The sequence below is a fragment of the Bufo bufo genome, chromosome 6, assembly GCF_905171765.1.
Source record: "Bufo bufo chromosome 6, aBufBuf1.1, whole genome shotgun sequence".
Taxonomy (NCBI): Eukaryota; Metazoa; Chordata; class Amphibia; order Anura; family Bufonidae; genus Bufo; species Bufo bufo.
The window spans coordinates 417433411-417449529 of record NC_053394.1 but is presented as its reverse complement, the minus strand read 5'-3'; the positions used below and the strand labels follow the sequence as shown (position 1 = coordinate 417449529).

The following is a 16119-nucleotide window of genomic DNA, read 5'->3' as shown; positions in this document are numbered from 1 at the left end:
TACAGAGAACAATGGATGTTTCCTGTCCGTAAGCCACTGGGTAATCGCAGTGCCCCACCACTACGTGGTATACTGAAAAAAAGGGTTAAAATGCGTTTTAGGCCACATTCACTCATCCGTATTTTTAGTCTGCATCCAATCTACATTTTTTGCGGATTGAATACGGACCTATTCATTTCAATGGGGCCTCAAAAAATAAAAAAATATGGAACATGTCCTATTTTTGTCCGTTTTCTGCACAATAATAGGCATTGTTACGATTAGGCCTCATGCACACGACCGTTGTTGTGATCAGTGTCCGTTGTTCCGTTTTCCATGATTTTCTGCGGACCCATTGACTTTCAATGGGTCCGTTGAAAACTCGGATAATGCACCGTTTGCCATCCGCGTCCGTGATCCGTGTTTCCAGTCCGTCAAAAAAATATGACCTGTCCTATTTTTTTCACGGACAACGGTTCACGGACCCATTCTAGTCAATGGGCTCCAGAGAGGAATGTCAGTTTCTGGCAGTGCAGTGAACTGCGGCAGGCTGTTCTCTGCCGGATACGTTTACCGCAGATGTTGTGAATGCGGCCTAAGCAGTTTTTGGGATAACCTGTGGCAAACAAAAAAGCGTTAGAAACCATGTGTGACCAATCTTCACAAAAAATCCATCACTCGCCAAATTATGAAAGTGGCGACAAAATGCGCTAATAGTCACAATAGTCTCTGAGGAGACACAGCTCTAGTAACATTTCTTAAAGGGGTTCTCCCATGATTAATGTAAAAAAAATTAAAATCAGACATCATATAGGACATGACAGCCTCTTTCTAAGGACTCATGCACATCACCATATGTATTTTGCAGTCCCCAAAACACGGATCCGCAAAAAATATTAATGAAGTCTGTATTGCATCCGTTTTTTTTTTGCGGATCCATTGTAACATATATGGATGAGCGAATCGACTTCGGATGAAACATCTGAAGTCGATTCGCATAAAACTTTGTTTGAATACCGTACAGTATTAGAATGTATTGGCTCAGATGAGCCAAAGTTATTACTTTGTGAAGTCTTGCAAGACTTCGGGTAATAACTTCAAAAAATAATTTCTACTGTTAAAAACCTTTTTTCCAAACTCGGGTTCGGCTCCAAGGTACCACTTGCAGACCCATTGAAGTGAATGGTTCCATACACGGGCCACAAAAACAAAAAACTGAACCGACATGTTCGTGTGCATGAGCCTTAACCAAGCTAGAACCAGCCCTGTACCTCACATGGATCCAGAGATCTCCACATTCATTGCTTTGCTAGATTTATATCAAGCCGATAGCTCAGGGGGCATCTCTCAGCTCTCCCTATCACAGAGGCGTGTCTCAGCTCTCCCTATCACAGCTCAGGAGGCGTGTCTCAGCTCTCCCTATCACAGCTCAGGAGGCGTGTCTCAGCTCTCCCTATCACAGCTCAGGAAGCGTGTCTCAGCTCTCCCTATCACAGCTCAGGAGGCGTCTCTCAGCTCTCCCTATCACAGCTCAGGAGGCGTGTCTCAGCTCTCCCTATCACAGCTCAGTAGGCGTCTCTCAGCTCTCCCTATCACAGCTCAGGAGGCGTGTCTCAGCTCTCCCTATCACAGCTCAGGTGGCGTGTCTCAGCTCTCCCTATCACAGCTCAGGAAGCGTGTCTCAGCTCTCCCTATCACATCTCAGGAGGGGTGTCTCAGCTCTCCCTATTACAGCTCAGGGGGCGTGTCTCAGCTCTCCCTATCACAGCTCAGGAAGCGTGTCTCAGCTCTCCCTATCACAGCGCAGGAAGTGTGTCTCAGCTCTCCCTATCACAGCTCAGGAGGCGTGTCTCAGCTCTCCCTATCACAGCGCAGGAAGTGTGTCTCAGCTCTCCCTATCACAGCTCAGGAGGCGTGTCTCAGCTCTCCCTATCACAGCTCAGTAGGCGTCTCTCAGCTCTCCCTATCACAGCTCAGGAGGCGTGTCTCAGCTCTCCCTATCACAGCTCAGGTGGCGTGTCTCAGCTCTCCCTATCACAGCTCAGGAAGCGTGTCTCAGCTCTCCCTATCACATCTCAGGAGGGGTGTCTCAGCTCTCCCTATTACAGCTCAGGGGGCGTGTCTCAGCTCTCCCTATCACAGCTCAGGAAGCGTGTCTCAGCTCTCCCTATCACAGCGCAGGAAGTGTGTCTCAGCTCTCCCTATCACAGCTCAGGAGGCGTGTCTCAGCTCTCCCTATCACAGCTCAGGAAGCGTGTCTCAGCTCTCCCTATCACAGCTCAGGAGGCGTGTCTCAGCTCTCCCTATCACAGCTCAGGGGGCGTGTCTCAGCTCTCCCTATCACAGCTCAGGAGGCGTGTCTCAGCTCTCCCTATCACAGCTCAGGAAGCGTGTCTCAGCTCTCCCTATCACAGCTCAGGAGGCGTGTCTCAGCTCTCCCAATCACAGCTCAGGAAGCGTGTCTCAGCTCTCCCTATCACAGCTCAGGAGGCGTGTCTCAGCTCTCCCTATCACAGCTCAGGAAGCGTGTCTCAGCTCTCCCTATCACAGCTCAGGAAGCGTGTCTCAGCTCTCCCTATCACAGCTCAGGAGGCGTGTCTCAGCTCTCCCTATCACAGCTCAGGAGGCGTGTCTCAGCTCTCCCTATCACAGCTCAGGAGGCAGTTGGAGGAAGAAACTGAGCATGTGCGGCCTTCTCAGTGAGCAGGACAAAGTACAAAGCCGGTGGCGCTGTACAGATACATTTTATTGAATAGATCAGTGGCTATGCAAAAAATTTTATGACATGCAATTACAAAAGTATTCAGATCCAGGCGCGGGATTGAAAACTGCAGAATATTTTTCATGGGACAACCCCTTTAAGAAAGCCTTAAAGTGGTTGCAAATTGTGGTATGGGGTCTATTTCCAGACAGTTCCAAACTCATGTGCGAAATTTATTAAATCTGGGGCACACCACTCCAATACGATACACTTAGTAAAGGCTCTTCTCTTTCTTTTTTGGCCGCACTAAGGCACAGGCGTCTTGTACTTCGTCGTCTCCGGCATTGTGCACAGAACATCTTACTTTATTGAAAAGCCTTTGTTGGCCATTTAAGAGCACAATACTATATCCTCTCCAGCTGCTGCCGCTCCTTCATTTTATCCAGTAGTACATAAGGCACTTTTACAAAAGTGCATCGGAGGTCTCTCCCTAAACTTTCGGCCGAGCCTTTCAGCTGCCGTGTCTTCATTCTATCCAGTAGTACATAAGGCACTTTAGGGCAGTGCATCGGAGGTCTCCCTCAATCCGGTTTGAACGCCTTTTATTACAATTATTTTATTGCACTGCATCAATTACATCACAAAAAGCAAATTTTTTTTCCAATTGGTTTTCATGAAATATTTTGCTGCTGCATTGTGGCCCAAATCCATCAGACGGATGCTTGATTTGGTTAGATTTCAGCTAGACGATCGCTCAGGAGAGGAGAGAGAGGGGCTGGAGACGAGCCGTCAGGAAGCTAGTTTGATGGATTCGCAGCTGAACAGCATAACGCTTCAAAATTTTTACTAAGAAAACAATTGGGAAGATACTTCTGACTCTATCATAGGGATTTGTGTCCATGCAGTTGTGTGAATGATCCCCCTATAACATACCACATATACCTTTGCCGCTTACTCATCGACAAAAGACACCAAAATGGATGTACAAAATAAATAAAAAAGTGCCGGAGATTTTTCCTGTATAGACCACTCTAAAGAAAGGCTACAGAGAACAATGGATGTTTCCTGTCCGTAAGCCACTGGGTAATCGCAGTGCCCCACCACTACGTGGTATACTGCAAAAAAGGGTTAAAATGCGTTTTAGGCCACATTCACTCATCCGTATTTTTAGTCTGCATCCAATCTACATTTTTTGCGGATTGGATGCGGACCTATTCATTTCAATGGGGCCTGAAAAAATATAAAAATATAGAACATGTCCTATTTTTGTCCGTTTTCTGCACAATAATAGGCATTGTTACGATTAGGCCTCATGCACACTACCGTTGTTGTGTTCCGTGTCCGTTGTTCCGTTTTCCGTGATTTTCTGCGGACCCATTGACTTTCAATGGGTCCGTTGAAAACTCGGATAATGCACCGTTTGTCATCCGTGTCCGTGATCCGTGTTTCCAGTCCGTCAAAAAAATAGGACCTGTCCTATTTTTTTCACGGACAACGGTTCGCGGACCCATTCAAGTCAATGGGTCCGTGAAAAAACACGGAGGCACACAAGATTGTCATCCGCGTCCGCGTCATTTGCAAGGCAAACTTGACTTAGATTTTTTTCCCATTTTCATGTCTGGTGATCCTCCAAAAATCAAGGAAGACACACGGAAACAAAAACGGATCACGGAACAACGGAACAGCTTTTTGCGGACCGCAAAAAAATACTGTCGTGTGCATGAGGCCTAAGTCTGCAAAAAACAATGTATGCCGCATGGGCGTCACACATATATCATTTGTCGTTTTTGTACATACGCGTTTTGAGGACCGTAAAATACAGACGGATGTGCGAATGCACCCTTAGGGCTCATGCACATGACCATGGTTTTGGTCCGCATCCGCATGTTCCAGTCCTGAAATATGGATACAGCATGACAATCGGTGGCGCATGGGCATGGTCACATCAATCGTGAACCGCCGGCGGTGTTGCCATGTTCTGCTGCAGTCAACGACTGGTTTCAGCAGTGACATGGCCACAAGCAGCACGTCACCACTGAAGCCAGTCAGTGGCTGCAGCGGAGAAGCTGACCATGGTCATGCTAAGCCTGAAACAGTGCAGGGACCGGAACATGGACACATGGGAGGATGTGAGCAGGGGGAGGATGTGAGGCACGCTTAGGTCAATTTCTAAAATGCCCTTATTCTCGGAGAACCCCTTTAAAAATGCAACACCGCACGCCAAATTTTGGTGCAACAGAAGCCAACTAATACCGTAAGTGATAGATCAACATTTTCTGCCCGGATATTTGTCGCCTTTATACAGTCTACTGTTTTACTGCCGTGATTTTGCATTTCTCCTCCGCGCTATCCTCATATGACCGCCGCATAATGCAGTGTTTTTTGGACTGTATAAACAAAATGGGTTAAATGTTCCCCTTCTAGACAGAGGTTTATCAGGGATGTGTGTTCTGCAAGCTCGGCTGCTCTCCCTGACTCACAGTAACAGATTAGCTGCATTAGGCGGATTGTTGAATCTTATTATTACATTACAAGGACAGCTGAGTAAGTTTGGCAGGGGGCCCACACTTCCGCCGATGACCACTAGATGTCAGCGCTGCCATGAGGAATGGCCACCCCGGCAGCAGGGTAATGAAATGGACTCGAACTACATAAATTGTACAATTACGGATTTACTCCTGGGTCCTGTATACAATGTGCACTTCGTATCTGCATTATATATAAAGCTCGTTTCTTTGCCGTTTAAGCTGCGCTTGGGAAATTTCCCAAGGAAATGGGGGATAATAACGGATATAACACGAATCTGAGGCTGTGCGGTGCACATACCACTGCCACATGCCTGCGACGGACATAGGTGTCTGTCCGCTGACGGTTTATAGAAACTGAGATTTAGGCCTCTTTCACACGGGCGAGTTTTCCGCGCGGGTGCGATGCGTGAGGTGAACGCGCTGAATCCGGACCCATTCATTTCTATGGGGCTGTGCACATGAGCGGTGATTTTCACGCATCCTATCCGGCCCTCACACGCGACGCCCGTGTGAAAGAGGCCTTAGTCTTGTCCATTGGTGCAAGGAGGGGGCGAAAAGTTCTGCAACTTTCTCCTATACTGCGTGCAATCACTGTTTTTTGTATCTCTGCTTGCTGTCAGTAAGGCCTCATGCACACGACCGTGCCGTTTTTTGCGGTTCGCAAACTGCGGATCCGCAAAAAACAGAAGCCGCCCGCGTGCCTTCCGCAATTTGCGGAACGGAAGGGGCGGCCGTCAATATATGCCTATTCTTGTCCGCAAAGGGCGGACAAGAATAGGACATGTTATATTTTTTTAACGGGGCCGCGGAACGGAGCAACGGAGTGCTGTCCGCATCTTTTGCGGCCCCATTGAAGTGAATGACCCAAACAACAGTCGTGTGCATGAGGCCTAAATGGAATGTTTATATCCAGAGGCTGAAAACCCCTACAGACCTAATACTTCTCACAGCTGAGATTTTGCTACAATGGTAGCCAGTCCTCTGTGAGCTAAATACATCGGCAGCACAAATCTCTCCTTGGTCCAGGTGGTTTGTTACAATGTATCAGTCCAGATTCTAATCCTAGTTCTAGAGCCTCTGGACGTAAACCAGAAGCCACCCCATTCAGTTACAGCAAGCAGAGATCTTGAAAATGGCGAGGAATTGATATGTAAAGTATATAAAAAAAAAGTACAGGACTTTTTGTTATACGATTATTAAGCATCATTTGCATCAAACAAAAAAAAAAAAGAACTCCGACCACAGCAAAATCCACAACGGACCGAGGCATATCTGCAAGGAGTTGCTGATATAAAATCCGCGCCGCAGGTCAATTTGCACGGCAGCGTGTGGATAACATATGATAAACGGTGGATTTTCCACCCACAATTCCACACAGAAAAATCCACAGCATATCTGCCATGTGTGAACTTACCTTAAGGCCTCATGCACACGACCGTAGTTTCGGTCCGCATTTTTTGGATGCAGACCCATTCATTTCAATGGGGTCGCAAAAGACGCAGGACATGTCCTATTTGTGTCCGTTTTGCGGACAAGAATAGGCATTTGTAGCTTGATGCGGGGCCTGCAGAAGGGAAAATGCGGGACGCATACGGCAGGTATCTGTGTTTTGCGGATCTGCGATTTGCGGACTGCAAAAATGGATACGGTCATGTATGAATGGAACAAGCCAATCGATCCTGTCCTTACAGAGACACATTGCATTGACCATAGAAGGGTGGCTGCACACGATGCGGATTATTGGGGTCATTTATTATCTGGAAATACGCTTATTCTATTCTATCTTCATTCAGCAGGACCTGCGCTGACGTCACCAAAGGTCCTTTTGCAGGTCCTCAAAGAAGAAGAAAGAAGACGTTGCCAGCTGCCTGATCAATTGGATGAGGTGATTAATTTTTTTTAATTTTTTAACCCCTCAATCGACATTTTACTACGCATTCTGTATTAGGAATGCTATTATTTTCCCTTATATCCATGTTATAAGGGAAAATAATACAGTGAATTAACTTTAATGGGGTCCGGGGTTGCTCATCCCTATCATCTCCTAGCAACCATGCGTGAAAATCGCACCGCATCCGCACTGGCGATTTTCACACAGCCCCATTCATTTCATTTACATAAGAAAACACGTCCACTTTCAGAAAACTGGCGAGCATAGCGCAGAGCCAATAAAAGTCGCTAATTTTTGCGCAGTTTTAGCGATTGCGCAATTTTTAAAAACTTTTTCACTCCATTATTTTGACTTGAGCTAATGATAAATCTGGCCCTTTTTTTTTCTACCATGCAGAAAATGGCCTTTTACGGATTTTAAAACCCGCGGCATGTCAATTTTTTGGTGCGATTCCGCGCCTTCTGTCGGGTGGTTTTACCCATTGACTTGGATTCGAGATGGATTTTTCTGCGACTGTTGCGTCGCAGTCGCAGCATGTTGCGGTGCGACACCATAGACTGCCATTATAAGAAATGTTGCGCTACAAATGTTGCAGTGTAGTTGTGCCCTATCTGTTGCGCGGCAAATGTCGTCGTGTAGACGTAGCCTTACACACCGGTCTTAATCTAATCCCCGCCGTAGTCAGAGGTGCTACAATTATTAGAAGGCGCACTCCTTTTAATGAGGGCTCATGCACACGACCGTTGCCTATTTTGCAGATCTACAAAAAACGGATACCGGCTATGTGCATTCCGCATTTTGCGGAACGGAACGTCCGGCCCATAATAGAACGGTCCTATCCTTGTTCGTAATGCATCCCTATTGAAGTGAATGGGTCCGCATCCGACTCACAAATATGTTCATGAGGCCTTATTGTGGTGCACATGTGCAGGTCGGTGCACTAAAATGCAAATCTACACCAACCAGCTAAAATCCCCGCCAGTTTCTTGGGCATAGATTATAATATATGCCCCGGGCTGGCTATAGCCGCCCCTGAACTGTCCAGCTCTGCCCAAATAAAATATTTAAAAAATGGACCCTTCGGGACACATTTATCAAGCTCGCCTGTTTTTAGGCGTAGAATTAGACTGGCGTATTTCATTTGGCTGTCTTTCTTTTGCCGAGTATATATGAAAAGTCGCACAGCCGTTGATGAATTAGACGAGGCGTATTGTTATTAGTCTGACCTCTGGTGGTTGTTATTCAGTATGACAGGTTCATATTCACTTAGACTGGTCTCATTTATTTGTGCCTGAAAAAAGTTGCATCTGTGCGGAGAAAAGTCGCATGTCTCCAGGAGAGTGTGAATTTGAACTTCATCACTTAAAACAGATGAAGAAAAGTACGTCAGCCCTGGAGTGGAGTAGAAGTTAGACTGTTTTTGCGACAAATTCAGGTGCAAAAAAGGCGCACCTATATGAATAGGTCGGAAAAAAGTTGCAAAAGTTGGAAAACCTCTGAATTAGGCTACATGCACAAGACCGTATGTGTTTTGCAGTCCGCAAATTGCAGATCCACAAAAAACCCGGATGCCATCCGTATGCCATAATTTTTTTTTTTTTGAGGATCCATTGAAACAATGCCTAAAACAGACAAGAATAGGACATGTTCTATTTTTTTTGCGGCGCAATGGAACGGACATACTGATGCGGACAGCACATGGTGTGCTGTCCGAATTTTTCGCGGACCCATTGAAATTAATGGGTCCGCATCCTATCCGCAAAAAAAACGGAACAGACACGGAAACAAACAACGTTCGTGTGCATGGCATGAGGCCTTAGTCTAAAAAATCCAAATAGGTGAACGAGGCGCAAAAGCCTCCAAAACAGGCGTAATTTTAGTAGTAAATGCGACTAAAAGAATAAGACGGTCTAAAACAGCATTTTTTTTTTTTTACTAAAAACAGGCGCAAAATGTGCCCCTTTATTTTTGAGCATCCGTTGTGACCATTTTGCATCCGTTATTTTAGACGACAGAAGAAATCCCATGAGGAGGAATTTTTCTCTCGTCAAAAATAACGGATCTCTGACGGAACTGACAAATATGGGTGCAAAATGAGCACAAAGGACGCTCAAAATAAGGGTTCGTGCACACGAACGCGTGTTTTTGCGGATAGGATGTGGAACCATTCATTTCAATGGGTTCGCAAAAAATGCGGACAGCACACGGTGTGCATGCGTGTGTCCATAGCCCCGCAAAAAAGATAGAACATGTTCATTTTGCGGACAAGTATAGGCACTGTTCCAATGGATCTCTTCTTCTGACGGAGCAGAAAAGCGGAAACCTACACGGTGATGTGAACCTGGTCTTAATGCGGGGCACGTGGGGTTCTGCAAGCCCCAATTAGATCTGTGTGACGGACGTGTAAATTTTTGTAACAAATCTGTTGCATTTAAATATACCATTTATGGGTAGGACCGGTTATTGTTTGCCACCCATCATCTAACGTAAGTGGCTCTGTACCATCCCCCGATCGTCCCGTCTGATCCCTTAATGGGACACAAACAGCACAAGAGTTTTCTGCTTGTTATCTCCTGATTTACGAGACACATAAAGCCATGGAACTGCCAGGACTGGAACAGGCCAGGAGCGGCTAATTAGACCCTGATTTTAGAATGGAATTTCCTAATCAGAAATACTAATTACAATTTAATATGGATGTTAAATATCTTCATCGCCATCGAATTCTCGGCCAATTACATGCAGAGTCTGCATTGTACAGGATTGATGTAAATGAGTTTAATTAATGTAAATGCCAATTAATTGCAATGGGAAGTAATCGAGGGGCCATTAGGCCGTCCCGTCCCTCCCCGTATTGAATAACAATAATTCTTTGCCTAAACGAATATAGAAATTAATTGGCATCAAAAAGTAAGTGGAGTTTGGGGAAGCACAGCACTGCGTAGGAATGGAGCCGGCCTGATGATGTATACATGGGTCCGGCAATGCAGGGGGGGTACACAAGAGCCCCCATAACTGTTACATGCAGGGGGGTACACAAGAGCCCCCATAACTGTTACATGCAAGGGGGTACACAAGAGCCCCCATAACTGTTACATGCAGGGGTCTGCACAAGAGCCCCCATAACTGTTACATGCAGGGGTGTGCACAAGTGCCCCCATAACTGTTACATGCAGGGGTGTGCACAAGTGCCCCCATAACTGTTACATGCAGGGGTCTGCACAAGAGCCCCCATAACTGTTACATGCAGGGGTCTGCACAAGAGCCCCCATAACTGTAACATGCAGGGGTCTGCACAAGAGCCCCCATAACTGTTACATGCAGGGGTGTGCACAAGTGCCCCCATAACTGTTACATGCAGGGGGGTACACAAGAGCCCCCATAACTGTTACATGCAGGGGTCTGCACAAGAGCCCCCATAACTGTTACATGCAGGGGTGTGCACAAGTGCCCCCATAACTGTTACATGCAGGGGTGTGCACAAGTGCCCCCATAACTGTTACATGCAGGGGTGTGCACAAGAGCCCCCATAACTGTTACATGCAGGGGTGTGCACATGTGCCCCCATAACTGTTACATGCAGGGGTGTGCACAAGTGCCCCCATAACTGTTACATGCAGGGGTCTGCACAAGTGCCCCCATAACTGTTACATGCAGGGGTGTGCACAAGAGCCCCTATAACTGTTACATGCAGGGGTGTGCACAAGTGCCCCCATAACTGTTACATGCAGGGGTCTGCACAAGTGCCCCCATAACTGTTACATGCAGGGGTGTGCACAAGAGCCCCCATAACTGTTACATGCAGGGGTGTGCACATGTGCCCCCATAACTGTTACATGCAGGGGTGTGCACAAGAGCCCCCATAACTGTTACATGCAGGGGTGTGCACAAGTGCCCCCATAACTGTTACATGCAGGGGTGTGCACATGTGCCCCCATAACTGTTACATGCAGGGGTGTGCACAAGAGCCCCCATAACTGTTACATGCAGGGGTCTGCACAAGTGCCCCCATAACTGTTACATGCAGGGGTGTGCACAAGAGCCCCTATAACTGTTACATGCAGGGGTGTTCACAAGAGCCCCATAACTGTTACATGCAGGGGTGTTCACAAGAGCCCCCATAACTGTTACATGCAGGGGTGTGCACAAGAGCCCCCATAACTGTTACATGCAGGGGTGTGCACAAGAGCCCCCATAACTGTTACATGCAGGGGTCTGCACAAGAGCCCCCATAACTGTTACATGCAGGGGTGTGCACAAGAGCCCCTATAACTGTTACATGCAGGGGTGTTCACAAGAGCCCCATAACTGTTACATGCAGGGGTGTGCACAAGAGCCCCATAACTGTTACATGCAGGGGTCTGCACAAGAGCCCCCATAACTGTTACATGCAGGGGTGTTCACAAGAGCCCCATAACTGTTACATGCAGGGGTGTGCACATGAGGCCTAAATCTTCATCTGACCCCAGCCATATCTTCTGTTAGAAGATGTGGCATTTACAGGGCAGTTACAGAAAGGACATGTCTCTTGAAGAAGTACCCGCCCCTGAGGAAGGACACGCCCCTGAGGAAGGACTCGCCCCTGAGCTGCCAGCTTGACATAAATATAACAGAACAATTGGAGCAATGAACAGGGAGATCTCTGGATCCTCTTCATTTTTTACATCATCATGGCATAACCCATTTAAGTGTTTTGCATGGTCCAAATTCACCTCTCTACCAGAAGCATTCGAAACCAGTTTGGAGCCAGACCACCACAAATATGACGTATATGTCGCGGATGGACAGACACATGGATAGGTGCAATATAGTGTATTTACTACATTATATATATATATATATACCCAGCAGTGTCAGAGTCTGGCGCAGCGCAGCCATGGCAGGGTGACAAGCTCAATAATACCAGGGTTTGGAATACATATTAAGAAACAGTCTAATCAGGAGCGGCTGATAGGAGGGCGCGCAGCATTATCCCACTTAGGAGGGCGCGCAGCATTATCCCATTTGGATTGACAAGCTGCACGAATCTATTACTGTACAACATGTTGTACAATTTATGTGCGATGCGTCCGCTCTGTATAATGCGAAAGAAAACTGTCAGTGCGCTGTACAAAAAGGCAGAACAGAGCAGATTGGACATGAACTGGAAATTGTACAATGTGGGAGGAGGTAATACACAATATACACAGTATACAAAAAAGGCACAGGAATAAGGGCCGGGGATCAGTGATCAGTGTATAATGGGTGTAGGTGGCCACATACACAATTAGAGAAGTCAACCAAATGTACACATTCGGGGGCAATTTTTTTTAGGATTGCATTTTACTCATCAAAATTATTTTTTTTATTGCTCTTTATAAAAATAAAATAAAAAATATTCAGCAGCTTTGTCATAAAGGGTTAAAGGGTTTCTGTCACCAGAATTAACCCTCTTAAACTGTCTGACATTAGCGATGTGCTGATGTCAGCAGAATCCAACTCTGCTATTTTTATGTTTATTGATGCCCCCCTACGGCACAATTCTTACTTTTGTAATATGAAAATTAGCAGTGTTCGCCAGCGGGCTGCCATCTTTAGTAAGGTAGACTCACCCGTCCGGCGATGCACAGGTAAGCCCTTACCTGTGCCGCGAGCCGGTCTGAAATCAAACGCTGTCACAGGGAGCAGGCAGTTCCGAGGACAGCCCGATGAAGGCCCCCGGCGGTTGTTCTCAGAACTGCCTGCTCCCGGTGACCGCATTTGATTTCAGACCGGCTCCCGGCACAGGTAAGGGCTTACGTGTATCGCCGGACGGGTGAGTCTACCTTACTAAAGATGGCAGCCCGCACTGCGAATTAGTCTCTAGGAGCGGGGGGGGGGGGGGGGGTGTTGCTCCTAGAGGCTCCTTTCTCCCACCTCATTCCACGCCCTGCTGTTCTTGATTAACAGGCCAGCGTTCGTCTTCTCCTGCCGTCCCTGTGTGCTGGGTAAGTCTCGCGCCTGCGCAGTGCCGTTTAACCAGCAGGGCCGGCAGAAGACGAACGCTGGCCTGTCAATCAAGGCGCTCAACATTTTTAATAAAGACCAATTGAAAAAAATATTTTTTGTTTAAAATGAGTACCATGGAATAATAAAAAATTGCCATTAAAAGGTGTCCATAGATCTATCCTCTGGATAGATCATCAGCATCTGATCGGCGGGGGTCCGACACCCAGGACCCCCGCCGATCAGCCATTCAAGTGAACAGAGCTTAGCCCCGCCCAGGCCAGTTGATACCAGTTGTGACGTCACTGGGCCTGCGGTAAACAGTGAGAAGGCTGCGGCGCAACACCCGGGACCCCCGCCAATCAGATGCTGATCAGTTTAAACAAACTGCAGAACCCCTTTAATATACTTCTACTATCTGAATCACCCCCTATATGAGGAGAAGAAAACTGATAACAGAGGAAGTCCATATTTATGACCACCTGTGCCTTCTGACAGGCTGCAGGGAATTTCGTTGCTGCTGTCCTGCTCTATTCTCACTCAGAAAAAGACTAGTGAATTGCTATAAAAACACTTGCCCCCTATCAAAACCAAGGTTGTCTCTGTAAGAAGTTGTCCATTTTTGCATAAGCCCCGTGTTCATCCCATAATGACCTCTGAGTTACAAAATTCATGCCTGCTATCCCTGCAGCACCAATGGTTGCAGCACTTAAAAGGGTTGTTCTAAAAAAATTAAAAAAAATTCTAGTTTTCAAACCAACACCTGGGTCTGAATACTTTTGCATCTAATTAAAAATTTTGCATAGCCAGTGAGTTATTCAATAAAATTTATCTGTATAGCGCCACCTGCTGCTTGCTCTTTTTTTTATATCTCTGTCCACCTCATTGGTTGAACTTGATGGACTTCAGTCTTTTTTCAACTGTATTAACTATGTAACTGCTACTAGCTGCAGCAGACAAGACATGGCCCATGAGAAAGGACACGCCCCCTGAGCTGCCGGCTTGAAATAAATGTAACAGAGCAATTTCAACAATGAATGGGGAGATCTCTGGATCCATGTGAGGTACAGGGCTGGTTCCAGCTTTGTTAGAAAGAGACTGCCATGTACTAGATGTTGTCTAACTTTCATTTTCTACATCCCAATCATGGGATAAACCCTTTAGCAAATTTAGGGTATTCTCATATGAGGTCCCCAAACCATCAGTTGGCATTTATGTCCTAACAGGCTATGGATATCTTCAGGGTAATTTTTTTTATCATTGCATTTAATCATTTTTTCAAATTGGTTTTCATTAAAACTTTTCAGCAGTTTTTGTGATACGTGAGGTTAAAAAATCTGTCTATTTGCATACTGTCCTTTCTGAGTTCCCTCAGCTGACAGCTCATGTGAAGCCTTATCTCTGATCTCTTGACCTAACAAACACTCATTATAGTTAAAGTCTCATCAAACTGGTAAGAATATGGATTATATTACTGTTTATGAGGTCAGGAGATCAGCGACAAGGCTTTATATCAGCTGACAGAACTTAGGAGGGAAACTCTGCAAATAGACTGATTTTTAACCCCATGTATCACAAAAACTGCTGAAAATTTTTAATAAAGACTAATTGAAAAATGATTTTCAGCTCAAAATTAGGAAAATGCAATCTTAAAAAAAAAAGGGTCCATGGCCTTTAAATGTGCACAAACCTATAAATGAATACAGTTAAATAATAATGATATTTTCCGGTAAAGCACTGTACCTTGTACCCCTGGTTGATCCCATTGACAAACTGCGGACTTGGTGGGCTCCAGGTAAAGCGGATTGCGGTGGAATTAACAGCTTCTGCCTTTACGTTTCCTGGGGCCACAGTTGGTACTAAAATAATATTTATACACGTTATCACTACATAAATGTTTAGTCATTTGTATTAAAATGTTTAGAGGTGTAGCCAAGCGTTGTAAGGGGGACCACCAATGGTTAAGGGCTCATGCAGACGACCGTACACGGATACGCCAAAAATACGGATGTCGTCCGTGCGCATTCCATATTTTGCGGAACGGAACAGTTGGCCCCTAATAGAACAGTCCTATCCTTGTCAGTAATGCGGACAATAATGTTCTATTTTTTTGCTGAATGGACATACGGAAACGGAATGCACACGTAACTTCCGTTTTTTTATATTTTTTTGCAGACCCATTGAAACAAATGGTTCTGCATATGGTCCACAAAAAATATTAACATTCGTGTGCATGAGCCCCAGTGCAAATCTTACATCTACTCAGTACGAAGTAGAAGATTCATTACAAACCTATATTCATGGATAATGCAAACACGAATATTCAGGTCTGAGGGCCTATAATCCCGATCCTGCAGACGCATAATATCATATATTACAGGATTGCAATGGTTGTGCTCTAGTCCAGGTCATCTCACCTCCCTGCAGGGTCCACTCGGTCACTTTGGGACTGAACACTCCCAGTCCAGCGCTATTAAATGCAGCAACCTCAATCTCATAATTGGTCCAGATAATGAGGTCCTCCAGGAGCAAGCTGATGGTGTCTGGGTTGGAGAGGTTTCTATACTGGTAGTCTACAGGCAAGCCAGAGAGACAGTATCTGCAGGGAGAGACAATCACGGCCGTTAGAATACACAACGGTTATGTGGAAAATACTTTTCCATGGTCATTTTCTCCCTCCCCGCAGTCAATCAGGGAACATATGTTAGATTCTCACTAATCTTAGTAATCCTGCTTTGTCTTGCTAAGGTCCACTCATCTCCTTCAGGCTATCATTTGCATGGAAGATGTTCTGGAAAAATGGGTCTTGCATGTAACGACACTCCATAAGACACTGCTGATAAGACAAGGCAGATAGACCACAGAGGGCAATGCCGCAGGCAAAGTATGGAGGAAACCCAGGGGAGATATCCATGAGAAAGGAACCACAGGGAGCATTATCTTATTAATAGAAAAACACTCATCATGGACAGAGATGAGCAGTTCTTAGGACAATGCCATATTTATTAGTCGGGACCTTCTTTGGGATAAGCGCCCCCAACTTCCCTCATGTGCTG

The 16119-nt window shown here is 46.0% G+C and overlaps 1 protein-coding gene across 2 annotated transcripts in view; it reads right to left on the bottom strand.

The window, feature by feature from the left end:
- Positions 1–16119, bottom strand: part of SDK2 (sidekick cell adhesion molecule 2) — a 592086-nt gene that overhangs the window by 56635 nt on the left and 519332 nt on the right. For both annotated transcript variants that reach the window (XM_040435816.1, XM_040435817.1), the window contains exons 17-18: positions 15481–15662; positions 14807–14922 (exon numbers count right to left, since the gene is read on the bottom strand). In XM_040435816.1, the coding sequence (XP_040291750.1) occupies positions 14807–14922; positions 15481–15662 (298 nt within the window). The remainder of the gene's footprint in view (positions 1–14806; positions 14923–15480; positions 15663–16119) is intronic.